The 27,942-nt window shown below is 38.5% G+C and overlaps 1 protein-coding gene across 2 annotated transcripts in view; it reads left to right on the forward strand.

The window, feature by feature from the left end:
- ZDHHC2 (zDHHC palmitoyltransferase 2) overlaps positions 1–22,508 on the forward strand; it is a 37,968-nt gene extending 15,460 nt beyond the window's left edge. The window contains exons 4-13 of one of the 2 annotated variants that reach the window (XM_074588160.1): positions 2,244–2,364; positions 3,286–3,355; positions 4,931–4,963; positions 9,786–9,906; positions 10,349–10,481; positions 12,915–13,041; positions 13,222–13,314; positions 14,403–14,512; positions 14,962–15,039; positions 18,904–22,508. In XM_074588160.1, coding sequence (XP_074444261.1) covers positions 2,244–2,364; positions 3,286–3,355; positions 4,931–4,963; positions 9,786–9,906; positions 10,349–10,481; positions 12,915–13,041; positions 13,222–13,314; positions 14,403–14,512; positions 14,962–15,002 — 849 coding nt within the window. In that variant the 3' untranslated portion in view covers positions 15,003–15,039; positions 18,904–22,508. The remainder of the gene's footprint in view (positions 1–2,243; positions 2,365–3,285; positions 3,356–4,930; positions 4,964–9,785; positions 9,907–10,348; positions 10,482–12,914; positions 13,042–13,221; positions 13,315–14,402; positions 14,513–14,961; positions 15,040–18,903) is intronic. The other variant, XM_074588161.1, reaches the window with a different exon arrangement.
- The last annotated feature ends 5,434 nt before the right edge of the window (positions 22,509–27,942 follow it).

Genomic DNA, 27,942 nt, shown 5'->3' on the forward strand with positions numbered 1-27,942 from the left:
AAGAGGAAAGAGTAAATATATACCCCAGGTCTAAGTCCAGATAGTACAGAAGTGTAAAGAAGAAGGATCCAGTTGTCTTGGAGAATATTAAGACACAAAACCATGTTTGACATGATGTAGCCTCATGATAATTACTTTTATTACAGCATTGGGGATTTTTATAACTTTAATTTCATATTCTTTCTAACATTTAAAAAAAGGGAAAACTGTCAGTAGCCTTGATGAGAATCCTCCCCATGCAGCTTGGTACAAGCAGCGCAACCTTTTGGCCTCTTTCATCCTGTCATTGTACCAAAACCCCACAGTCCTCAGTAGGTGCTATGTCACACAACCTCTGAGGACAAGAGGAATCATGCTATGGCTGCTCTGGAGTTTGAAATACCCACAAAGCCAATGCTTATTTCGGCACAGACTCATAACTCATGCCAACACAAAATAAATAGCTTGTGATTTCTGCTGTCTGTTGTGCGGAGGTTCTTTTCTGAATAGTTTTCATTCGCTAATAAGATACATAATTGTGGAAACAAGTAGATAATTCAAAGTAATTACGTCTTCCTTGAATTTCATACTGCAGTTTTTACTACAGCTTGGGGTGGAGAGGAGCAAAATAAATTAAGAATCTGTTTCATTTGGTAATTACATAGCAAAATATATGCATTTATATGGTGACTGTAGCTATAATTAGGAGGGTTTTCAAATCACTGGGCTGATGCCAATAAAAGACTTCCAAAACATTTTGACAAATCCTTCATAATTACAGTGGGATTCCAAAGCCATCATACAATGCTACTGGAGAACTTCAAATGGGATATTAAAAGTATTGAAGTTGGGTAATAGAAAGCAATGTGTGGTGTTTCTGTGTTCTTTGAATTTACACAGTGTTGCTGGCAGTAAGTGACATCTTTGTTGTTCCACGTCTTTTTCCTAATCTACTAGAGCAGTATTTTTAAAATTTAATTAGTGTATTTGATAATGTTAAGTTACTGCTCGGCTTCCAGTTTCTAGGATGAAGTCTGTAAATGTAAAAGAATGTATTTTCAACTTAACTGAACTGACTTATCAACTATAGCAAATACTCATTTGAAAAATTAAAAACAGATAGAGCTTTTGTGTTTTGTTCTCATGAATGCTGCAGCTGGTGCAAACCACAGAGCCTGAGAAACTCATGCTAAACAGTGAACTTCCAGCTTCTGCTGGAAGATTGCGAGCTTTGTCAGGAAGGTAGAGTGGTGCCCTCTCTATGGAGGTGAGAATAGGCTCCTAACTGTATGTTTCTTTCTGCTTTCTTAGTTTTACATGCATCACTTTCATTTAGGAAAAAAATCAATGTTATTGTAATGACTAGCCTTTTTGTAGACATAAATGCTATGCAGAGGGCTTCTGTAGTACAGGTTAGGGACAGCCACTCTTCCTGCCAAATACAGACTTCTTTTCAGAGGTGATTTTGTATCCTGTTTCTCTGATAGAGATACCAAAGACTTGCCCATCTGCCTATTTCTAGAAGCTACAGCAACAAAGTTGACTATGTTGCTGTGTTGTAGAGGACTTTAGAGTGTAAGAAATTTGGACTACTTCATGTATACCGTGCATCTCTTGGTAATTTTTACCCTGGAGTTTGCTGGAGCAATGTTTGTTATTGCCATTTTGGGCGGTGACAGAAGTTGTCCTTTTATGCACGAAGATGTTAAGATGTGGTTATTCTGTCATACAGGACACACAGGTCTTCCCTCTCTCAGCCAATCTTTGATGTAGAAACACATCCTAACACCTGCATGAAGAGAACAGCAACTCTCCAGTGGCAAAGAATAGAAGGGAAAATGCCAGACACCAGAAGAGAAATAAAGTTATCTTTTCTGCTATTACTAGTATCGTATTTTCTTTCACTTAAAGACTGACATCCCTAGGTTATATTCACTAGCTAATATTTAGTATTACAGAAGTAAATTAACTGACCTCTCAATGAAATGGTAAGCTCTTGATCCTCCTCTTGAAGAGTGTTGCTTATTACTTCTGGAAGTGGTCAGTATTGCATCAATGCCAAATCAGAAATAATTTAAATTTTGTCTTCACTAATTTAGTCTATGGCAACTGGTCTTAGGAACACTGGGTTATTTGCTGTAATACCTAGTATGTGCTGCTAATCCATCTTTATATAATGAATATTTATTTCTCTTTGCATCTCTACAGATACTTATTTAACTTGAAATTTGCTAACATATCTTTGGTTTTAAAAATTATTCCAGTTTCATCTATCATATTCAGACAAGGAATCCCTAGAGAGGGAGCCTAGAGGTGAATCCCAGCAAGAAGTCTTAAGACGAGCAGCCAAGGATCTTCCTATCTATACACGGACAATGTCTGGAGGTAAATAGGTGTTCAGGAGACCACTGAAGGCAGGTGTCTTGCTGTACTACCTAAACTGATTAAAAGAGTCAAGGGTTTGGATTGTAGGGAAGAACTGCTTTTCATACTTCATAAAATAACAAAGTGACCCAAGAACTTAACTTTAATGTAGCTTTATGCAGCTACATTTATTCAGTGCAAAGATTGTTGGAAAGGAAATTGCCGTGTACAACTTAGTATTTTAAAGTGGATTGGCAATGCCTTGCTAAATGTTTGCAATCTGACGTTAACAAATAGCTTGTAATAACTGCAGAAGAGGCTGTAGCAGTCTTTAACTGCATAGATTTCTTCTTTCACAGGTTAAAAAAAAAAAAATATCACTAACTGCATGTCATGTATAGCTTGATAGATCACAGTAAGAAACTGTTACTGGTTTACTTGCTGGTGGTTCAGTTGAAAGAACAGAAGTTCTTCCAACCTAAGAGTTAATCTTAACCTACTGATATTGTAAGTTTGTGAATGCTGGCTAGCTAAGCACATCCAAGAGATAATCTCATATAGTAAATTAAAGCTGTTAGAATAATAGCTTAAAATAGCTATATTGTTGAACAGTCTTTAAAGGTTTTCCAGTCTAGTGAGGTTTTTGTGGGGTTTGTTGGTTCATTGGTTGTTTTGGAGAGCTGAGGGGTTTGGAAGAAAAAGCGTGATTAGCATGATTAGCAAAGATTGCAAAAACTGAGCGTTTTGGGTTCACTCTGCTACATTCAGCATTGCACGTACTTAAAAGAATGCTTCAATATTTGCAACTGCTTCTGATGATGCTAAAATGTTTTCCTGGGAGTTCTGCTGGGCTGAGCTGCTAGTACTTACGTTTGCGCGGACTTCAGGAATCAAAATGTGTGACTGTACATTGAGATCTAATCTTGGAACTTTTTTCTTTAGCGATCAGATACTGTGACAGATGCCATCTTGTAAAACCAGATCGTTGCCATCACTGTTCTGTATGCGACAAGTAAGAAAATATTTTAAATATGTTGAAGAAATTGATTTTTTTTTTTCTTGACACAGAAGCTTTTATTTTTTATGCGTAGATTTTTCAGGTTTAATGTTTTGGCAGAGAAGTTTTTGTTTATTCCTCAGATTATTTTTTTTCAGGTTTAGTTTTTATTTATTTATGTATTTTTTAGGAAGTCTGTAACTTACTCTAATTCATTTGATGGCTTTCTTGATGCCAGCATGGATTACGTGGTCTTACATGTTCTTTACTCAATGGTTAAAAATTATGAATATTGATAAAGAACTTTCGTTAAGAATGTAACCAAAAATAGCTGATAAACAAAAATTTGCTTCTTTTGTTAGAATCTGAATAAAGATCACTACCCATCTCAATCTAATCATGATGTCACTTGCATCTTATCCGAGGTAATAAACTTAATATCCTATTTTTCATTGGATAACTTGCAGGTTATTTTTATTGGAAGAAAGAACCAAGCATCATTTCTAACTGAAGCCATAAAATAAAGTTTTTGTTTGTCTAACAGAAAATGAAGTTCACCTCTATATTCCCCAGAAGTCTAATTGCTTTCTAGTTTAATGTTTCTTTTGGCCGTTCTTCTCTTTGACCTTTCTCCGGTTAGCTTGGATGTCTGTGTGTTTCTCCACTCTTGTCCCCTGTGATGTAAATTTCTAACTTTTAAGAGAAGGGGCTTCCTCAAAGGTTGATTTATTCTTAGCTTTAAGGCTAATCCAAATAATCTCCAGCTGATGATACATCAAACCTTCCAACATGGTCGTGAGGCAGAGAAGACTTTCCATTTTGTCCAGCAAAACAGCGGAGACACTGAAAGAGTAACTGAGTTGAGGCAGAAAGAGGATCTTGGTTGTGTTTTATGGGATAGTGGTTGCAATGTAAGACAGGAACGTTCTCGTGTCTGAGCAGGGTAGAGAAAAAAGGTGACCTGTGTTATCCTGTCAAATGTGAGTGAAATTTGCAGAATGCCATTGGTTAATATATTTTGCAGAATACCTTAATTTTGTCCTTACCTCGTCAAAATTCACTTGCTTCAATTGTGTCTGATTTTCTTGTGCATGTTTTATTATGAAGAATTATTAATTTCAAAAATGTTTGGGATTTTTCATACAAGGTAAGTTCTTAAAAACCTGTGCATCTGCATATATTTCTATATGAGCAAATCATGTATTTGGAAACATACTTAGTTGCATCACTAAGTATGTAATAATTGAATTAGCCCAGTCTCTAAGTCTCTGTCAGAGCATAAACAATAGTTGAAAAACCTATTCAGAAAGAGAACTACATCCTAAAGCTGAAGTTATAGGTTGCATTTTCTTAAATCTTTAAGCTATTGACAGAACAAGTGTTTTGAGTTTGAATTACCTACAATTTACTTGTACATATTTATGTGAATTTAAATAGACATCTTCGTTAAATAGATTAGTTAACCAATAGTACTTATGGGTAATTCTTAATCTGTATGTGAATAATTTAAATATGACATGTAACTGTGCTTCTGACTTTTGTTTTTCTTTTGCCTTTTGCGATGCTTGGAATTCTGTTGGGTTTTTTTAGATGCATTTTGAAAATGGATCATCATTGCCCTTGGTGAGTGTAATATTGGCTTTCCTTTCCTATTTTCTGATTTGGTAAAATAAACTCTTGAGGGGCCTGTTAAGAAGGTGATGCTTCACTACTCCTAGAGTCAGATGCTTACATGAAGTTACTGATCTTGCAGCTGCGACCATTGGAGTTATTTGCTGTATGTCCTGTTTTACTAGTTGTGAGATATGGAAAGAAGTTCATACGTCATTTTTCTTAGACCTTTGAGTTAGGTAACCCCATGTTTTATAGTTAGGATGAGGTAGGCTTCCAGTCAGTAAGAAAGCTTCTTTTAGGAATTGCATCTTTTCTTCATGGACTTTGAGTTTAAATATTACTGTGGCTTAGTTGCATTGAATGATGAAATACTGTTCTCAGTTAAAAACCAGAGGGAAGGGTTGCACCTTGTCCCCCTTATTGAACCTCCCAGCACGGCTTGAGTGGGCTTCCTGGAAACAGCAAGTTAGCTCCTTTAGTTTTAGGGGTCGTTTGTTTTCTTTCATTTTTTCTCCCCGCTCCCTGCTTTTGCTGCTGTGTCGGCCTGCACAGTGGTTTTGTTCTCCGGTCTTTTCTCAGCAGCCCTTGGAACCAGTGGGTAGACAGGATGTGTAGTTAATTTTATGTCAGTTTGGCAGGTGTCTCACAGAAATAATTAAAGAGAATTGGTTAGTAAGGTCCCAGGTTAAGAGGATTGAGTGGTAGATGGCAGTTCTTCACCAGATGGAACCAATCGGAAAAGAAGAATCTCCTGCATTGGACAAACTGAATGGTGGATGGTTCTAAGCAGCTGGTTTGAACTTCTTCAGTCAAATTCCTGGGGAGAGGAGACTCTGTCCTAGGGGAGGAAGGGGTGCTGGGCTCCTCCTGTTTATCTTGGTCCTGACTACAGCCTCTGTCACAATGCAAAATGATTTAAGAATCTCCCCTTATTTTGCAGCTGCATGGTAGATACAATTGAAAGAAATATTTACCAATACAGGGCAGAGTTACTTCCTACATATTTTTTTTGCCGTAGGGATATCAGCATATGAAACTTGATGATGCTTAGTGTTAGTAGTGTGCTTTTTTTCAAAAAAAAAAAAAGGGCACAACAAACAAAGCATAAACAGATCAAACTGTTGGAACAAATTTTTTACAAGAAAAAAGGCTCTTTCCTTTTTTCAGCCTTCTTATAGCTGTCTTGTGGAAAGCTATAAGAAAAATAGCTGTCAGGCTATTCCTGACGAAATACCAGTGAAAACTCTCAAGATTACTATTATTATTCAGTGCTACACACGCTTCTCTTGAGCTTTATGGTCTGTTTGGGATTTGTTGAGTTGACCTGCCTTAGGATAGTACATCAGAATGTCTTTCATGTGAACTTTGATTTCAGAATAAAAATTCATTGCATCAAATAACAAATCATAAACTGAGTACTTAGTGTTGTGTAACAGGGCAGTGAAGTGGTATTTCACTAGGGCTTAGGCTTCTACAAAAGTAAACTCCATTTTCCTCTCAGTATCATTTGTTTGTTTTACTCGTTTGCAGACTCTTTGTATCCAAATAACATAAACATACGCAGTTTGAGAGAGTGTTTAGATTGCTGATGGTTTTTAATCTAATAAGCAATGGATGCAAAAAGAAAAAATAGACGTGGAGAAAGTACGTGAAAGATGTGTAACACTTCCTTATGGAGAATTATTCCTTTTGTACTCCAAGTAGCAGAAATGCACTTGATAAAGAGGTATTGTCTTATTTTTCCTAAGTTGAGCAGATGTCAGCAGTTCCTTGCTGACCTTGAAAAAAAATAACTATGTGGAAGTGACAAGAGAGTTTTGAAATATTGCACAGATGCTGATAAAACTTTATATAATAGACCCATGTTTGAGGTGTCTTTGGGAAATATCACATGGCTATTTTACCAACAAAAGTAAGGGTGCAAATCAGTATCATGGGTGGGTTTTAGCCCCCCTGAAAACATCATTAGGTCCTGCTTTGCTTTTTGTGTTAGGATTTTTTGGTGGGAGCAAGTTTGGTGGGAAAGAGGTGGGAAAGAACCTGTGTGATGCTTAGGGAGAGCAGGGAAACAGTAATGGGAATTACTATTTTAATATTCTGCTATGAGAAGGATTTCTGGAGAGAGGACATGTAAAAATAACCTAGGAGGAAGGTAAGGTGAAGCATTTGGAAGACAGAGGTAATAAGGGAGTAGTCATGTCCGAGCCCCAGGTCAGCTGTTTTCTGGGAGGCTTTATTTTGGCTATCACCACTGCCATAATGGAAGTGCTGTGATAAATGGAAATATTTAATGCTAATTGCCCTCTAACTACTCCAAAAAGGTTTAAGTGATGCAGAAATAAAAGCAAAGTGATGCAGAAATAAATGCATTAGTGATTTCTATGCTAGTGCTTGCGTTAATCATACTATAGATGGAGCTGCAGACAGAAATGCCATGGCTTGAGGCACCAAAAGAATAATTTGTAACAACTCTAATATTAACAAGGTGCATTAGCAACACCTTAGAAACATTTGAACCATCTCTCCTTTGTTTTTTGAGTCATCTGAAGAGAATTTAGTATGTCCTTAATTCTATGACGCTTTTTGTTAACTGAGCTGCGTTACCTTCAGTGCCTTGTAAGTTATTTTTTTGCCTGGCATTTTTGGTAAACTAACTCTTGAGGTAGAAAGGGTATCACTTCTTTTTGTACTTCAGAATTAGTTGTTTTAAACGTTATCTGTAATCCAAATTTTAACTTGGAATGTTCTTCTGTATGAATGTTTCACTGCAGTAGCACACCATTATTTAGCAAGTTGCCTGTACATTTATCAGTTTTATTCTTCCTCAAAATGTTAGGCTTTAAATCTAACCACCATTCTCGGATCTTGTGATTTGATGCTACGTGTTCAAATAGTATAATTACAAAAGCTTGGTGTTTACTTTCTCTTTAATTTTTTTGAACTATTCTCTTCCAGTAAGAACCCTTCAGTCTGGGGCTTTGTCAAAACTGCAGGGAGTGGGATAATTTATGAAATTTATTTTTTTTTTTTGGTGTTTATACTGTATGGAGTAATGCAAAAGAACACGAGAAAGAAATTTGTCTTTGATTCAAGAAATTTCATCTCTGGTGAATAACATTTCACTTGTTATTTCTTTTCTCACTAAACAGTGTCATAAAGTAAAAACTGTCATAAAAGAAATAACATGAAAGTACAGTAGGGTTATAGAAACCTTGCATCTGAATTGCTTGCAGTTTATCATGGAATTCCTAACTTTGACATATTTAATTAAGAAGACTCTTCACTGTGGAGAACTGTAAATTTACTTGCCAATAAGAATCATGATGAACTTAGAAACATACCTTCTGGGTTTTTTATAAATAGAACAGTCTCTCTTGTGAGTCCTCCTTAATTGTAGTTAATACAGATGCTTAGCTATTGCTGCATGTTTAATGGCAATACTAAATTTAATGTTTAGCCAAGGTGGCATGTTTTGTAAAACCAAAAACAATAACAAAGAAACCCCCTGTGTACCCTGAGGATGGATGACGTTAGTGTACAGTGAAAACTTATTTGGTATTTTAAGATTTTACCCTATTCTGATTACTGTGTATTCTGCCATTACCATCACTGTCTCCCTAAAGAGAATAGTTGCAATAACTTGCCCTGCACTACTAGAAGAAGCTAAAGTTGAGACTCGCCACACCTTCTTATTTTTTCAGAATTATTTTTCAACATACAAGTGCTTTCGTGGATGTAGTCTTCTCTTAATTAGCTGATTTTTCTGACAGCAATATCAGGTAGTTAAAGAAGGTATATTTTACTCATCTGGAGAGTTATGTTAAATTTAGCAGTGTAGTAATAACTTTGGTTAGCTGCTTAGTGCAACCAAATAAAAGAAAAAGGAAGCTGCTTAGCAATGAACTGTCCATGGGCAGCACTCCAATATTTTTCATTTGGTGGATGTAACATCATCACATGTTTAATAGAGCTCTAAAATTCATAATACTCAATATATTGTCTCTAAAGGGAAGCTGTTAGGATACCACATGTACCCTTGTCATGTCTCTCTGATGATAATGCATGGTAGTTGCTCATTATCATGTATAAATTCTTTAAAAATGGGAAACAGATGAACTTGAAGCCCATAAGTAAAAATGATAAAAAGAGTTTTATTTTAACATTTGGATGTGTATTTAAACGTTCCTAATATTTTTTTTATTTGCTGTTATGTCGTTACTAAAATGGAACATTTTCTGTAGTATTTATCTGATTATTATATATAAATGCAAATATTTTTAGGGATCTCCTGTGCATACTCTTTAAGTTCGAGAATCTTACTAATAAAGCTTGCACTAGTATGTAGTATGATTAATGAAGGAGGATGTGGATTAAATGAGACTGCTTTTATTCTCACAAAATTCAACTGAGATTCAAAATCTTGGTTTGTAACTCTCCCAGTTACGTACAGTCCGCCTAATGGTAAAACATGGATACTTAAACTTACCTGCAAACTAAAAGTGCAATCACATTTACACAGGGTGTGCTGGGAGTAGATTTCATACTCTAAGTCAAAAGTGAATTTCAGTAAGCTGTTGAAAGCGGTATTGTTTGGTAAAGTTCTTTGGGTTTGTTGTTGTTGTTTTGGTTAGAATTTCTACACTAATTTGGGAGTTGAACCTAAATACATTTCATTAGCTTGAGGTATCACAGATAGGAAGCAAAATTTGGTTTACATGCTGATACTAAGTTTTCAGAGTAAATAAGTTTAATTTTAAATTGGATGAAAGCAAAGAAAATAACTTCTTTTACATTCCATTTTTATTTTTACTTTTTTTTTTTTTTTAATCAGGGTGAACAACTGTGTAGGATTCTCCAATTACAAATTTTTTCTTCTCTTCCTGGCTTACTCTCTACTGTATTGCCTTTTCATTGCTGCAACGGATTTACAGTATTTTATCAAATTTTGGACAGTAAGTACTCTAATCTACATACTGTCTTTAAGTGTATGAAGTTACTACTGTGCAAGAAGTCGAATATTTGAGGCTGTACATAAATCCAGTAGATGTGCATTATTTATGCTGTTACATGATTATTCTGAAAAGGCTAAACAAACAAGATAATTTTTGTAAAGATAAATTATTCTTCTCTAAAAGACCTTTCAAAGTTCAAATCCAAATTGCAGGTTCTTGTCAGTATTTACACTTTCTCAAGAAAGGGCCTGTTTCTTTACTTTAGATGCTGATTGCATGGTCATCTGTACATAGAAGGTGTATAATTCATTTATTCAGACCCTTGTTGTGTGGTACGTTTGTGTCTGCACTGAATTTGATTTGGCTGAATAGACAATTTTTAATAATCAAGTTAAACAGCTATTTCCCCAATTCTAACGGCATAATTATATTTTATTTTTAGAATGGCCTTCCTGATACTCAAGCCAAGTTCCACATCATGTTTTTATTCTTTGCTGCGGCTATGTTTTCCGTCAGTCTGTCTTCTCTCTTTGGGTATCACTGTTGGCTTGTCAGCAAGAATAAGTCCACGTTAGGTAAGTGGATTTAATGCTTCTCTCTCTGACAGCAAGAAATAAATAATAGATGTATGGTATATGTACAGGGGTAATGGAAAAAGTGGGCAATCCTCTGCAGGTTCCTTGGATAGAAGTTAGAAGTTAACTAACTTCTTGGTTAGAAGTGCCCAGGTCTGGCAATGTCCAGTACAGACTCCCCAGCTGTGCTGCTCCCTGGAAATTCTGACTCTTTTTCTCCTGCCCCAAGTGGCCAAGCTATTATTGAACTTAGTCTCTTCCCCCAACTTCCTCCCATCCACAGCTTGCTAACAGAAGCTGAATAAAGTGGAAAAAAAAAAATATTGAGATCGCTTTCTAATAAAAGTTAGATGCAGTAATGCATGCTCGCACAAGTGATTCTTGTTTGGCGTTCCCAGCCCCCAGGTCAGAATCTTCTGATGTGGTGTCTTGGTCTGGGTAGTGGCTCCAGCGCTTTGTTCCCACCCTTGTCCCCTGCAGAACCAAAGTTCCTCTGTTCAATTTGGCTACAATTTTGTTTAAAAGCTCTGAAAGGCACAGTTATTAATTCCAAAACTTTGACCATACTGTAGGCAAGGAGAGAAAAAAAAATCTGGAAGGCACGCTGGTTGTTGACCTGGTGTTGTTAGTTCTCATCAACGTGACTGAACACAAAGAGCCAGTGTCAGACAATGATCTGATACGGAAGAACAGACTTTAAGGCAGTGCTTCTATATTTAGTAGTAAATGAACACAGAGATCTGAAAGGCGGTTTCACAGTTGTGAGTCCTGTCTACCACATAATCACAGATGCGTAGAAAGGAGTCGCTGTTATGAGTTAATTTTAAAAATCTCGAAGGTGGCCTGTGCCTCTACTATGAGAGTGTACATATAATTGCATTGAATATCAGTGTCAAAGCAGGATTTCCCACCACCTGGATGCATGTTTGTCTGGTTACAAATCATAAAAAAAAAAATAAAAATAAAAGGAGGGGCAGAAGATTTGAGTCCCTGTTCTGTACTATATACTGGACTGTAATAATACCAGTTTGCAATATATTCATTAAAGTTTCTAAATCTCTAAATGCTTTTCTGTTGATCTAAGCTGAATTAGAGTAAGCCAATGAATTGATCGGCTCTTTCCAGTTCTCTTGGAATTTAATAATATGTGGATGATTAGTGAAAAACTTTGAATATATATCATTGGAAGAAAGCTTGTTTACATCAAGATTTCTCTCGGGTTTAGTGGGTTTCTTCAGTATTCTGAAAAATCATCTACTTAGAAATTAGTATTGGAAAAAAATTGTTCAATCTAGTTATAAGTGGGGAAAATTTTTATTAATGATGCTTAAATGAACGGAAATAATTAAATATTCTGTTTATAAACTGTTCGTATAATTTGAGTGCCAAAAAAAATTTGTTCAAAGGTAACCATAATGCAGTACACGTCTAATTCAATATTTCATGTTTTTAAAAGAAATTGCATTCCATGCAGGTAATATACTGTATTTCTGTACACTTATGCTACTCAAAAAGATCAGTTTGACTCTTCTTCACACTTACTTTCAGAAATTGCTCAATATGTGAAACCCTGAACATGCAGTAGTTTGGTAATGGAGCCATGACACCTTCAACTGTGATTGTGCCTAAATCATCCTGGGAGCTGTTTTCCTAGCCTAACATGGGCATCTAAAAGGGTGTCTCTATTTTCCCTTCCCCCTTCTTTAAAACATCTTGTAACTAGTGCGTACTACATGTTGAAGGTAATTTCCAGCAGTTCGTAGCTAAGGATTTACTGCAGAAGGACGATCTCTGCATGGTTCCAGCATGATTTGTGTGAGCTGCACTGTCAGGACATCAGGACATGGTTTGCCTACTATATATAGCCAATTAAGGGAATTAAATGGCTATCAGTCACTTGGTGGAAAGTGAATGAGTTTTGTGCTTCAGGCACTTTGCAACACTTGAAGCTATGTTTAGCTCTCTTCTCCAGAAATATAGGTTGGATGTCCATGGGGAATAATCTGGGTCTACAAGTGAAGTGCTTTTCTTATGCAGCTGTAAAAACACATAGTATTTTCATACCCCAGGGTGTGAAAAGCCAGTTTTACTACTGAAGTGGGTTAAGCTTTTCATCTTTTCTGTTACTCTTTCTGTAGTAAAACCTTTATTTAGGTTTTTCTTTCTCAAACACTCTCTGCGGTATAGCCACATGCTGAAATCTTCATATAACATATCACGCTTTCTTAAAAAGTGAGTTTCTCAGTCTTCCTGGCCTTGATTAGGGAGGAGGAGGATAGAGGAGATTTCCACCCTTCCTCAGCCATAGGACTTCCTCAGTCATTTGGCCGTTCCTCTTGGATGATGGTATCATCAGTGCAATTGCCTAAATACTGGTGTGAAACTTAAACATCCTATCTTGTGAAGAAATCTAATTAATTTTTTTCTTTTAAGAGGTATTCAGAGCTCCTATATTTCGTCATAGAACAGACAAGAATGGCTTTAGCTTGGGCTTCAGCAAAAACCTAAGGCAGGTGTTTGGTGATGAGAAGAAATACTGGTTGGTGCCTGTGTTTTCAAGGTATGCTCAGTTTTTAATGCTTCACTTGTTGAAACTGTTGAATAATCAACATCCACAGGGGTTTTGCGGTGGCTAGTTTTTTTGAAATAATATACAGTAATATTCACTTTATTAAAAAAAAGTTCTTCAAAGGGTTTGTTTTTTTTTTTTTATGTATGACGCTAATTCTGAATTTTTCAGTCTAGGGGATGGTTGCTCCTTCCCAACTTGCCTTGTTAATCAGGATCCTGAGCAAGCTTCTACACCTGGTGCTCTTAATTCAACATCCAAAAAGTAATCTGCTTTTTGTTACTCACTTCAAATAGTTGATATTCTGTTTTTTCCTGTGCACATATAAATAGAACTATGTATAAGATACTTAAAAGTGGTAAGCAAATGAAGTGTATCTTATAAATATATACAAATCAGATTTTAAACAGCTAAGCTGTAATTCAGCCAATACTCAGACTTATAATTAAATTTATGGAAATAAGTTTGTCTCAGTTCAGTGTCACCCCAGGACCTGAATTTTCCACGCCTGCTTAAACAGTATCCGTAACGTTCAGTTCTGCATACATATGAGACAGTTAGTCAGCCCGCCTGTGATACAGATGCATTACCTTGCAAAGCTTTTGGGGGAGGCCTGCTTCTTCGTATCTGGTGAGAAGATGCTTCACGTAAGGGAATCCCAGATCTCGGCACTTGTGCTGAAGCACAAGAAGCTGCGTATTAAATGCATGTGTTTTATTTCTGCTGCTAATAGGAGTCATTTTCTTAATCCTTATCCTTGATGGCCATGACATCTTTAAAATGTGAAAAGTATGCAGCTGTTCCTTAAACTGAATAAATATAATAGCTTAGTATTTCATATTGTAACTCCTTAGCAACATTTATGTAATGAAGAGTGTAGTAAGTGTAGTAGACTTGAATATGTGACTAAGAAATGATAATGGAATCATATTGTCAATATTTTATTCATAAAAGAAAGACATTACATTTCAGCTAACTGTTTATTGACATTTTAAATCTTACCCTAGTGATCCACAGCTTACATTAGGCAAGAGGTTTTGGAGGTGTTATCATGTGAGATGTGTTGTAGTGGGAGTGAACATGGATAGAGTACATTTGGAACTGAAACATGTATATATGTATAATACCTGTCAAAGAAAAAATGAGAATGCTTCCCTGTTCAGTGCTAGGGAGTTGCACTTGCATCTGTGACAACTACAGCGTAATGTATGTAATGATAAAAGTGTAATGATTCATCAGAAAAGAAGTGCAGTAAGGTAGAGAAAATACTGTGTACAACAAACTGTAGTGTGTGGTAAGATAATGAAAAATTACTGCAGTTTACTACAATGTTCTTTTTGTTGGCATTACAGTGAGAACCACCTGTTTCCTGCAAAGCCGTTGCGCGATTCCCAGAGCCACCTTCTTACTGATACACCGTCTTGGTCAGAAACCAGTGGAAAGGCTGAAAAGGGCAAAGTTGGTAAGGAATTGATTTATGCTGCAATGATTTGTTTTGTAATAAACTTGTTTTGGAGGATATAGTGTAAAAATGACCAAATCACTTGGGTTTTGTATTCATGAAAAAAAATACATGAAGCTTATTTTACATGCATGTTTGTAGAAAGTTCCGTGTATCAAGCTGCCCTGCCCTTCCCAAGTAAACCTGACCAAGAGATACTAGAACACTAACACTAGTAGGTGCTAATTATCTTTTAGGCTGAGCCTGATAATTCTTTCGGGAACAAATTTCTTATATCAGAATATGATGCCTTGTTGCAACTAGTGAAAAGCTCTGTAATGGACACAGGACAGGCACAGACTTGGTAATAGTGGAATGACATTAAGATGATGGATAGCTAAAGGCTGTATTATTTGATGAAAGAGACAGGAGACCTTTTCCTCTGGAAATAAATTTTTTTGTCTTTAAAGGTATGAGCAATCCTGCATTAACCATGGAAAATGAAACCTAGTTTCCCTTAAAAGAAGCATCTGAATACATAAGGAAAGGTATGTTAATATTCTGTGTACTTAATATGCTATTCCACGATTTTTTACCACTTGAAGAATGCACAGAAGAAAATTACTAAAGCAATTCCTATCTCTTTTCTTTTCTTTAATGATTTTTTACCATGAGGTAGTAGCACATGAATCGTAGTTTTAAACTAAAGCTCTGATTTCTTGATTTTTCATGTTTGCAAAATATTGTTTAACTTTATACGCGTTGCTTTTAGGTAGTGTTCCAAAATATTATTATTCCCTTTCTCTAGAAAGATAATGAAATTGTGACTATTCAAGCTGTCCAGCAGATCTTTGTAAAGCTAAGTTTGAAAAGTAACTTAGTTCTTAATACTGAAAGCAAAGATCATAGCTTGGTCCACTACAGCACGTAAAAGTCTATCAGATAGTGAAAGGAAAATAGATTTATTCTAATATGTAAAACTATTAGCAGCTTGTTCTTCTGTGCCAGGTACTGAGCATCCTGTTCAATAACTTTAAAAGTGCTGCCTATTGAAGACAAAAAGTGTCCCTATGACTTTCTGAGCATTTAGTCACCTATTATCAAAAACAATTGAGATTTTTTTGTTGTTATTATTTCTTGCATTGCTATCTTGCAACATAGACTTCTCAGAGGGCAGGTTTGAGAAGCAGCTGGTAAATTCTGTTACGTACATAAGAGGAGGAGACCTTCATAATTGGATTGGGGGAAATGAACACATACAATCATCGTTCGCTTTAGTATTTGAAGATTTCTAACCCCACCAAAGCTTATGGAAATCAACTATTTCATATTTAAAGCTGAATAAAAAATTTAACCCTAAGAAATTCAGCATACCAAATAATATACGATTTTCCAACAACATCGGAGGAGTTGTTCCAGCAAGGTCATTTCAATCTCTACTATTAGAAGCACTCTTTTAAAAAGTCATCCTGAAATAGTATCTCAAGTGGATGTCCCTCATTTCTGTGTGACGTGACTCCTGAGCACGCTGTCAGGCTGCTCTCAGTCACTCCTGGAGGGAGTGGAAGGCATGGAAAGCCATCAGAGAACTGCAGTGATTGTTACTAGACCAATCAGGCATGGTATTGGACTGTCAAGGCAGATTATAAAATCGGTAGGTGTGCAGATACCAACAGGTGGCCTAGTTGTACCTTTGGTACCTTTGTTTTAGCTTGTACCAAAAAGGTCCCAGAAGTTCAGTTGGATTCGTCAGAGAAACTAGACTATTCTTGACCCTTACATTCTGGTTTTGTGTTAAGTGGTGAATGAAGACACAGATGGTTCCAGATATAGGTACATCTATAAACTTGATGATGGTGTGAAGTGTTAAAGTGTTGAAAATGTGGGTGTCAAATGAACAGTTAAAGAGACGAGCGAATGAATCTCAGCCGGTGTCTGCAATTTTGACTGCTCTGTGTAGCTTTTTTTAAACAGAATCTAAAAATCTCATTTCTAACCCTTCATTCAAAATGTAAAATGACATGCTTCTGCCCTGTTTAATCCATCAGTTGTTTCAACAGAACAACAGCTTCTGGAAAAGAATAAATTATTCAACTTCAGGTAGTTTAATGTCTTACATGTCATCACTACTCAAGAGTAAAGCATTGGAAACAGGCTTAAAAGAAAAAGGTTTTTGGATTGGTGACACCAGCCACGGAGATGTGTATTAATAGACCGGGCCTGTTGGATTCTAAGATTATGTTACAGAAATAACATTAATTGCAGCTAGTTTTGTCAGGTTGGAGTTCTACTTTCTGAAGTCCTAATGCTTTATTTATAGAGTCATATAACAGTTTGGGTTGGAAGGGACCTTTAAAGGTCATCCAGTCCAATGTCTCCTGCAATGAGCAGGGACATCTTCAACTAGATGAGGTTGCTGAGAACCCTGTCCAACCTGGCCTTGAAGGTTTCCAGGGATGGGGCATCTACCACCTCTCTGGACAACCTGTGCCAGTGTTTCACCACCCTCATAGTAAAAAATTTCTTCGTTCTATCTAGTCTGAATTTGCCCTCTTTTACTTTAAAACTATTATCTTTGTCCTATCACAACAGGCCCTCCTAGAAAGTTTGTTCCCGTCTTTCCAGTAGGCCCCCTTTAGGTACTGGAAGGGGCTTTAAAGTCTCCCCGGAGCCTTCTCTTCTCCAGGCTAAGCAACCCTAATTCTCTCAGCCTGTCCTCACTCCAGGCCTCTGCTCATCTTCATGTCTCCGCTCTGGACATGAGGTCCATGTCCTTCTGAAGTTGGGAGCTCCTGAGCTGGATGCAGCACTGCAGGTTGGGTTTCACCAGAGCAGAGTAGAGAGGCAGAATCACCTCCTTGGACCTGCTGGCCACGCTGCTTCTGATGCAGCCCAGGATGCGGTTGGCCTTCTAGGCTGTGAGTGCACATTGCCAGTTCATGTCCAGCTTTTCACCCACCACTGCCCCCAGGTCCTTCTCAGCAGGGCTGCTCTTGACCCCTTCATCCCCCAGCCTGTATTCGTACTGGGGGTTGCCCTGACACAGATGCAGGACCCTGCACTTGGCCTTGTTGAACCTCATGAGATTCATACAGGCCCACTTCTCCAGCCTGTCCAGGTCCCTCTGGATGGCATTTACTGAAGTAATACCTTTTAAACTTTAACCTTTCTTTGAACAGTGTGTACATTTTATTGGAACTTTGTCATTTAGATTATTCTGAATGTCAAACATGGTCTGTGATTATTCTCAAGATGCTTAAAGTGTTTTTTTAAAGCTGTTTAGCTTGATAAACATCTCATGCTCTTTTTTTGGTTGTTTTTTTTTTATCTTTTAGTCCAGTCTGAGAAAGTAACCATTAGATTTGTGTTTGCAGTCTGATTACCCCACCCCCTGGGTTTTGGGGGGTGTTGTTTCTTTCTTTGGGGTTTTTTTGTTTCTTTTTTTTGTGACCATCCATTTTGAAGTGTGGTTTTTAAAAGAGAGACCACCTTCAGAAGAGGGTATGTTCCAAAGAGTAAGTGTAAAGCCACGTAAAGGGGCTCCTGGAAGTCAGTATTACCTCAGACCAATGCATGCACGTCTCAAAAAGGCAGTAGCTAAGGACTGATAATTTCTCTGGCGCGAGCACAAGTGCCAGTTTGGTTGTACTCGTGGCTCTGTCTGAGATATTTCTATGTGGCAATAAAAAGACCTTCTGGAGATGTAACAAAAAAGCTAGATTACTCTGTGTGTACATACATATTTTTATATATATATATGTGTGTGTGTATCTATCTATCTATCTCCAACATACAGTTGCTGGAATAAGAGCCCTTATATAAAAACCTTTTTACATTTTTTTTTTTTTTTTGGAACTACTTTCCGTTTAACTTCATTCCTTTATTGTCAGTATTTGAGTTATATTTGTTCCTGGGGAATGAGTAGAGTACTTTTATTAAAGATGCTGAAGTCACAACAACAAAACCAATTAATTCCATTTTTGACAGCCCCTGCGAGCGTTAGTAATTTGAATTTCTGTCCCAACTAAGGTTATGTTCAATATCCTGTATCCTGTAATCCTTTATAGTTAATCAGAGGACTAATTACTGAGGGCGCCAGATGTGGTTTACTCTAATGTAATAGAGAACTGTTTTTTACTGCTCTTGGTACCTGGAAGTACTCTAAAAATAGCTCACTTCATTTAGTAACCTGGTGGCCTGACTTACTTTTAGTCAGTTTTTAATCACTGTCACCCTGAAGTGGATTAATAACGTAACTGCGAACGTACTTACTGTGTTCTTCTTCAGGGTGGGATTTTCATTCTGCTGTTGTTCACTTTCCCCTTTCAGTTGATGAGACCTATCCAGTAACTTATTTTTTTAAGTATTCTTCAATTCTAATAACGTATTTTGTGATTAATGTTCTGTTCCAGTTCAAGAAAAAGCTGCCGTCAGAAGGAAGATGCATTCTTCCAAATATCAGCCCTGTTGGCCAGCTGCTCCTGTCTGCTCCTGTGTGGATGTGCTCAGAAAACAAACTGACAGACGATTAGCTGTCTCCATGTCACTGCTTGAAACATGAAATTAAACATATTACTTCTGAACCATATAAAGAATGTTTCAACTTAAAATTACTGGTTTTGAATGGCAAAGGATGATTCTGAAATGAAAAAAAAAAAAAGGAGTCTGAGTTTACTATTGTAAGAATTCAATGGCTGGTTTTACTTCGATACTCAGCACAAGAAAATGTGACCTCCGTACATATCAGTCCATGTGCTTGCCTTCGTTTTGAAAAGAAGTCACCTGTTAATTCAAATTGCTGTAAGTAGTTGACTTTAAAATCAGATTTTTGCTCTACTGGCTTTATGAATTAGGAGAACAGCCAGAGTTGATTATGAATAACTGAGTGGCTTGGTGGTCTGTATTTTCTTTCAAGTGCTTGATAAGCAATTTTTGAGAATAAGGAGACCCAAGTGAAGAGTCTGACTATTTTTGGAACATTTTTTGAAAATTTTTGGAAAATGTTATTGAAAAGTTCTGTTTTCCTTCAGATCTGTACTACCAATAGTTTGAAAAGTTGCAGAGGGGGGGAAAAACCACCTTTGTTAATTGAATACTGCAGTGGGTCGCTGGTAAATGGAGCGATAAAAAGCCTGCATTCAAATGGATGATACATAAATGAAGTTGGCCAGCTGGGAAGTTTGATGGGAGCCGCAGAGGACAGTGCTATGAAACGGGGATTTTATTGTCCCGTTTGGAACTATTAACCCCTTCAGGAAATGAATGTTGGCACTTAACTTTGATCCAAAAGGCTTTTTACCAGCCTGCGTTCCTGAGGGCCACTGTCCTTCAAAATCCTAGTTTCTTATTAATCAATAGTTGTCTCAGATTTCTTTTTTCACTTGTTCTTTAAGACACTGCCTTTCTTACTGCATAACTTAATGACTGTCATGTACAATCAAGGAGACTTACTGTTATAAATTGTGATATTTGCATTTACAGGACAACAAGATGTTTGATTGCAATACCAAAAAGCCCCTTCAGTTAAGTTAGGAGCTAGCAGCTTGCTTAGGATTGGAGTTCACTGGCCAGATAACGTAAGGTGCGTTACCAACTTTCAAAGTCAAGGAAGTTTCAGCAACACAAATCAAATTTGTCTTGTGCCTTTTGTATACACTAAATTTATGGTATCGGTGTTTACATTTAAATGCAAATTGTTATTTACAACTTTAGGAGGAAACAACTTTAGGAGGAACTTAGTTATGCTTTCTCGGGGGCTAGATTAAAAAAGACTAGTCCAAAGAAGAAAAAAAAAAGTGGAAACCTCTCAGACTAAGGTCAGTTCAGTTGAAGCAGAAAAGTATTTCAGTTACCCAACTTGAGTCACTCAGCAGGTTGGTTCACAGTGTGAAGATGCCAGTTGTTTGTTTAGAAAACTGGCAGCAGGACTAAGTGACGGATTTCTGAAAGCAAAAATCTCATCATTAACTCTCCTACAGGCAGGTAACTGTAAAATTCATCTTTCCTGGGTTTACAACTTAAGTGATAGCTGTTGGAGCACAATATGGCTTTTTTTTCTAGTGAGGGAAAAATGTATTTATTTTACTTCCTTTTTTTTTTAATCACAAAATTTTACCAGCCTGAAAACATCTGTTTCTTGCCAGAAGTGCCGGAGTGTGGGTCCCTAGATGTAAAACACCTTTTTAAAACTAGCATGAAGGTAGCATACAGTTTACATGATGCCTGCAGACATCTAGCAACCAAAAGTTTTTCGCAGCTATTTATTCAGTGTTGTTCTGTCAGCTTACCTCGTATTAGTGTTTGTTTAAAGGCTAACTTGTCAAGGGATAAAGGGGAGAGGGAAAAATATATATTTTTAACACTTCGGGTTCTCTATCTGTATAGTCGTGTTTTTTACACAGTTAGTCGCAGGGTGGTTTGTCATGGAGCATGCTTTTGAAAATACTGAGTAAAAAGTTGAATTTCAGCTTCAGTGTAACTTGCTCCGTATTTTTACGTAAAGACAAAGTACAGATTTCTTCCCCAGCAAAACTCATAATGGAAATGGACATCTCCCATACAGATGTCAGCATCCCTGACTACGTCCAGGGCTCCGAGAGCTCTCAGTAGGGCTGGGGATCAATGTAGAGAAAGGACAGGGATAAAGGAGCAAGAAATGCCTGACTTCTCCATGTCTCAGAAGTCACATGTAGAAAGCACAATAGCCCTAAATAATCTGCAACTTCGATGTAGCCAGAGGCTGTCCCTTTAGCAGAGAAGTGATGGAGGCGTGAGAAACATATGCGGATGAAGGGAGGAGAAGGGGAAGAGAAATGAGGGTCACTCAGAGGTAACTGTTGAGCTGATCTGAGCCAGAGGGCTGTAGCTACGGCTGCTCTCAGGATGGGTAGGAGCTGTGTGTGTCTCCATGAAGAGCGCTGTCGGCAGGCTTTTGAGGTTCCTGGCAGTTCTCGCTGTATAGAGTATGGACAAAAGGGAGCTAATCGTGCTCCAAAGTATAATTTCTGATATGACTATATTCTTGGCTTTAAGCTCTCTTAATACTTTATATAGCAAAGTGGAAATGGTCTTTTTGACATAATGTCATCGAGCATTGATGCTGTTGCAATGCACTTGGGAGAATTTGTGAAGAAGTAAGAGGAGCAAGGATGCGATGTTGTTTGTCTGCTTACACTGATTCTCCTGTTCTTTATATTCTTGCTAGGCACTTTACTACAGCCTTTTGTGTAATTTCTGTATTTTTTTTAAAGACTGCTTTTTACCTACTGTACAGTTACTAATCTACTTTTTTGCTAAAAAGAAAATAATAGCCCTGATACTTGTCTAGCAGTATGACTGCATTTCAAGCTTCAGTGGAACGAGTTCTACAGCCTCCTCAGATGGGCTGGAGTCCCTAATGACAACAGAATTAAATTTATTTTGTATATATGTAAACAGTCATATGCATCATAGCCCCTCACATGCGTAAGAAGCTTCCTTAAGTTGTAGGTAATAACAAATCCAATACACATCTGCCCCAGACGTGGTCCACACACATTCTCTGGCAGTTGATGTACTGGTGGTGGAATGCACAAAGTCCTCACACAGAATTATTTTTATTAAGAAAATGGAACACCTGGATGTTGGTGAGCTCCTCCCACTGAGCAATTGGACACAGTTGCTGCTATGCACTTTAATTCTTTAACTTGAGAGAAAAAAACACTGTCCCGTTTAAGTTGCAGATTGAAGGTTCTTTAGTAGCGTACAACTGTGGGCAGGTAACTAATGAAATTATTTTTCACTGTTTGTGTACTTAAAATCAGGGTCTTCGAGCATGAACTTGCAGGAGGCAAGTTTGTTGTAGCGCACGGTGTGCTGTAGCAGTTGTTAGTCATGATTTGGACTGAAAGTTCTTGCCCCAGTTAAGTTGACTGGTGTACTGGAGTAGGGGGAAAATATATTTCTACATAAACTTAGTGTATAACTTTGCCACTTGTTAATGTATTGCTCACATAAATAAATGCTTCATGTTCAGCAAGTCATGTACGTAGCAGTCATTGACAGATTCTCCCGCTCTGCCTGACTTTCCTCTCTTTGCTAAGAGTCTTCCCTAGGGAAGCATTGGATCCACCTCTGGTGCAGAGAGCAATGAGACCATCTACTCGGGAGCCTCTAGAAATGCAGAAGCAGTTACATGAAGATGAAAGCAGCCTTCACCTGTTCAGTTCAGATGTAACCTGCTGTATATGCTCCAAGCTTTTCCCATTTTTATTTAAAACCCTTCCATAGATACTTGTGTTGAACCACACATTCTCATCCTAAACAAGATGAAAACCAAGAACGTGCTGCTCTGCTGCACGGGTGGTGGGGTGGCTTTGTTCCCACATCATTTGCAGTTATCACTTGTTCATCGGCGAGCTGGTAAGAGGACAGGAAAAGCAGCATCCTTCTGGGGTGAAATTCTGAGCAAGTGGCACCTGCCGTAACCTAAGGAAATCCTTGCCTCCTTTCCCTTTGCACTTCTTCAGTTGTTCCCTTTTTAAAGTTTTCATCATCATTCTTCTCTCACTCTTTCCCTGCCCTTCCAGGGAAGTCCAGATTGAGAAGTCTTTCATTTGAAATGTACAATGGATATCTACATCCTGTGTATTCCTCTCCCTCCCAAGGTTTATTCAAGATAAAGAATTCCTTAATTTCTCTAAGCTTTCCTTATGGCACTCATCACTGACACACAGAAACTCAGGCATCCTGAAATCTGGCTGTGTATTTTCCAGTATTTGGGGCAACGATTCCATCCTTCAACCCAGATCGCTGAGATCTTCTCAAGCAGATGGGCCCAACAGCTTGGCTGCAGCAGTTGGAAGAGCGTGCTGTAAGCCATGTCTCCTTTTTCCCACCTCCTGCCTGCTCACAGTCCCACTGACTGGCATAACTGGAACAGACCCAACGCTTCCTGACAATCATCATTCTATGAAGTCATTCTCTTTTTTTTTTTTCTTATGAAAACAGAACAATGCTCAGTTCACCTAAGAAGCAGTCCTGATTATAAAGACAAAATACACAGCGTATACAAACTGTGTTGCAGCCTGAACAACAGGAACCTATTTCCAGTTGTTTTCTCTATTATATCAGAAAGAAACTGGCCAGTAGTTCAGACAGATACAGGTACAACAGAGAAAAATCAGTGGCTTAGTAATGATATAAGCACACTAGTAATTAACTTTCATACAAAACGCTCCCATAGATACTGCAGATACATTCCAGAGCGTGCAGAAGGACAAGAAAGAGGGGGAACAGGGAGCTTGCAAAGCTCAGCTATTATATGATGAAAGGTAAATAAAAGACAATGCCAACTGCAACCACAGTTCTGCTGTGCTACCCTGTGAGAGATAAAGCAAGTTCTCCATAATGCAGCTCAACAAGTTCATCTGTTGCCAGCTTCTACCCGATGCACAGAGAAGGGAAGGCTTCCCTTCTCCTCCCTCCATCTCCCCCTCGCATGAGCCAGCACTGTTAACTGAGGGAAGTGTCCCACGAGCCCAGGAAAGAGCACACTCACACAAGATGATTCTCCCACTTCAGCAGAGGCAGAAAAAAGATCTCTCATCTGTGCTGGCAGGAAAAGGACAAGAGAAGCCTCTGCAGAAATCAGATCTTCACAGGTGGCGCAAGGAGCGCATTTCATTCCCAACCCAAGACTGCTAAAATAATGCAGGAGAACCCTCCTCGTTTCTCTGCCATACCTAGTCAGGAAAGAGGGAGGAAAACACCAAAACAATCATGCTATAGAGATGGGTAAAGGGAATGATGTTTGTATTGCAATTCAATTGTGCATACAACCGCTATATTGTCATTGTGTTGTGATTTCATTATATTGCTGTATCACTTCTCTAAATCAAAATCCCACATAAAAGCAGATGTCTTCAACTAAGTAAGTTGGGTACTAAAGCATTAAGCCCTCCTCACGTGGAATATCTAGAACAACCTGGTCAAAGAGTATTACACTAAGACACTCGCTTTGCCAGCTGATTTGCTTAGCCCTTTGCCTGTTTTTCTAAGTGACTCCAAAAAGATTACACAAAAGGGTTTTACAGAGCTGAACAAGTACTACCACTCCAGCACATTGAGCCAACACGATTAAATGACAGACTTCTTAAGCACTAGTGCTTGTAGGTTAAGAAATTTTACTTGGAACTATTAAATGAAAATACTATAAAATTATACTATCTGCCATGTGGGTTTCTACGACAAGGATACCTCAAAAGACAGGCTTGCTTCTAACTTTGGTTCTGAAGTACATCCTGTTACTTAAGGCAGCATTTAAGGTTACTCCCCCAGCATGAAAATTAATACCATCAGTGCTGTGCAATTAACAGAGACATAACTTGTAACCCAGCAGAAATAATTCCCAACTGGATCTATGCACAGCTAAAGATCCTTGTTACCAGCCAGCTTCTCCCGCTGTGACTAATCAGCCTCTTCAGATGTTCCTCAGACCCACTGTTTGCTCTCTGCAGCTGTTGAGGCTCCCACATTCCAAGCACTACTACTGGAATTATCTTTGATGCAGTAATTTTAAACTAAAGAAAACCAGATGAACAATAACTGATCCCCCAAGACACACTGTCTTCTTTTGCTCCCAAGAGCTTGACATGCCCCATTACACAAGAGTGGAACCAACCGCATCTCTCTTCTGTCAGCAAAACACGGCATTACACAAGCAAAAGCCTACCTGAGGAGGCAAAGCATGGACCTCACACAAAGCAGGCTGCCTGCATGAGTTATGTCTGCCACGTCCGTGCTACACAACAGAGAGAAACCACTCAGTCTTCGCTGCATGGATTGTTCTCTGGGTGACCAATAAGGAAATGTGCCTGTGGGTGCAGAACACGCTTACTCCTGCCTCATCTATTTCAGGCACCAGCATCAAGTGCAGTCTATGTAAGCGTGCTCTAGTATCACAGAAGAGTTTGCATTGGAAGGGACCTGTCGTGATCATCCAGTCCCACGTACCTGCTTGAAGGAGGGTAAAATACAGCAAGCTGGTCAGAAATTATTTCTCCTTTATAAATCCAGGCTGACTACTTCCAATCACCTTCTTATCCGTTCTGTTTAGAAACAGTTTCTAGAATTATCTGCTCATCACCTTTCCAGGGACCGAGGTGAGGTTGACCAGCCTGCAGTTCCCTGCATCCTCCTTGCCCTTCCTGAAGGCAAAAGTGACATCTGTTCTCTTTCAGTCCTCAGGAAACTACCCTTATCACCACAACCTTTCAGAGATAACGACAATGGCCTTGCAATGACATCAGTCATCTCCCTCAGCGCTTGTGGGTGTATCCTATCAGGTCCTCTGAACTTCTTTGTTCAAGTGTTCCTAACCCGATCCTCTTCCACCAAGGATGTCTTCCTCATTCCAGACCTTGCTTGGCATCTCAGGGACCTGGTATTCCTGAAGGAAGGTCTTCCAAAAACCAAAGGCAGCATTGAGTATCTTGGCCTTGTCCATGTCCTTTGTCACTAGGTCTCCTGCCCCCTTTCAGCAGTGGCCTCACATTTTCTCTCATCTTTGCTCCTGATGTCCCTGTAGAAGCTTTTCTTGCTGTTCTTCATGTCCCTCACCAAATTCACCTCCAGACAGATTTTGGCTTTCTTAACCCAACCCCTACACACTGAGACAGCATCACCTGTCCCTGCTGCCACCTTTCGTACACTTCCTTTCTATCTTTGAGTTTGGCAAGAAGCTCCTTGTTCATCAATGCAGGCTTCCTCCTACTTTCACTTAATTTCCTGCGTGGGGGAATGAACCGTTCATGAGGTTGGAGTAACCAGTCAGGTACGATTAGAGAAAGTTCTCGGATGCCAGAGGTTATAGGTTACCCCCAAATTCCTAAGGGAAAAAGCCCCAAATACTCTGAATATGTTCCAGACTTGTTTTCTTACATCTCAAAAGATCCTTCTTGCCTACTTTCAATGAGCAAAGGGATTAAATGCATTTTTTAAAAAATTAAATTAAAAAAAAAATTGACAGAGAACATAGTGTTCCTAGAACAGACTCATCTGACTCCAGGAGCCAAAAATACAAGTGAATAAAAAAAAAAGATCAAATATAACAGGTTTTGATATTGCATTTCTTCTGACAAACCTACTCAAACAACGATAGATTTTAAACGGCTTGGGAAGAGCGGAGGCCTGGAAAGAGAATTCTTGTCTCTGAACAACAAGGTGCATGTCCAGGCAGCTGGAACTGTGCCTGCCCACTTATTTTTGCAAAAGCAATTAAAGCTGCCCACTTTGGAAACAGATTCCGATTTCAGGCTCTGCAGTTCAGAAGTAACAGTCCTACACATGAGAAGAAATGACTTTTTACATAATCTCTACAATTCACCATTTAAGCCACTCCTTAATGGAAATTAAATCTAATTTTGTCACTGAAACTGAACGATGCACAGATGCCTCCCCAGCTGGAAGGCAGATCACATGGACCAGACCAGGAGCTCTCGCACAGAATAAAGCATAACCTTAGTTTCATGCTGATCAGTGGCTTCTGAGAAAAGCTTTTTTTTTTTTTCCAGGAAGAAAACTAAAGAGTAGAATTTCTTAAAGTCAGTACTCCATGAGAATTTTGGGCTAGGACTTACACAAATGGCCTGGTCCTGCAGACTGCCTGCTCATTAGCAGCTGGGACACGAACAAGACACACAACCATCATGCACCTTTGGGTTTAGGTTCTTCCAAAAAGGAGTCCAAGCTCTGCCAGGTTCACAGCGGGAAGCAAAGCACAGCATGGCACATGGCACGTGGGATGCTCAGCAGCCGCTTCAAAAGCGCTTCCCAATCTGAACTGTTACTGTAGGCACACATTTAGAAGCCTCTAAAAACTTCCTTTTATCCACAACTAAAAAGTTATTTCAAAAAAACCCACCCCAAAGTTCTTCGAAGAGTCATTCCCTTCAAAAGCCACCCACAGACAGCTCTGTCAGGATGCTTTAGGCAAAGCTACAGAACTTTAAAGGAAACGCATCCAACTTTGGGGGTTCTTCATTCCATGTGAATGCAAATTTCCCACGTAAGCCCATAGTTCGAGCATGAAAAGACAGAGATTGATGCCACAGTGGGAATCCATCCTGTTCTCCTGTTAGATAGTCCCTATCTTATCAAAGCCAAAGACGACCAAAGTTAAAACAAGTCACCATCATCTAATGCATAATGTCATTAAAATTAATTACTACTGGGATTAGGATGCCTCAGCAGTAAATTGTCCTCACCACTCTTGCCACTGCAGTCAGCAGGAACGCGGTGATTGGGAACACACAAACAGAATCCTGCTCCGAAAGCGGCATCAGTCGGGGAGCAGCAAATCAGATCCTTTTCTAAGCACGTGGAAGAGAACTCTTGCGCCCAAACAAAACAGGACACAGAATTGAACTGACTCAAGACATTCCAGGAAAAATTTTGCAACAAAACCACCAGTC

Source organism: Larus michahellis, chromosome 5, assembly GCF_964199755.1.
Source record: "Larus michahellis chromosome 5, bLarMic1.1, whole genome shotgun sequence".
NCBI classification, from domain to species: domain Eukaryota; kingdom Metazoa; phylum Chordata; class Aves; order Charadriiformes; family Laridae; genus Larus; species Larus michahellis.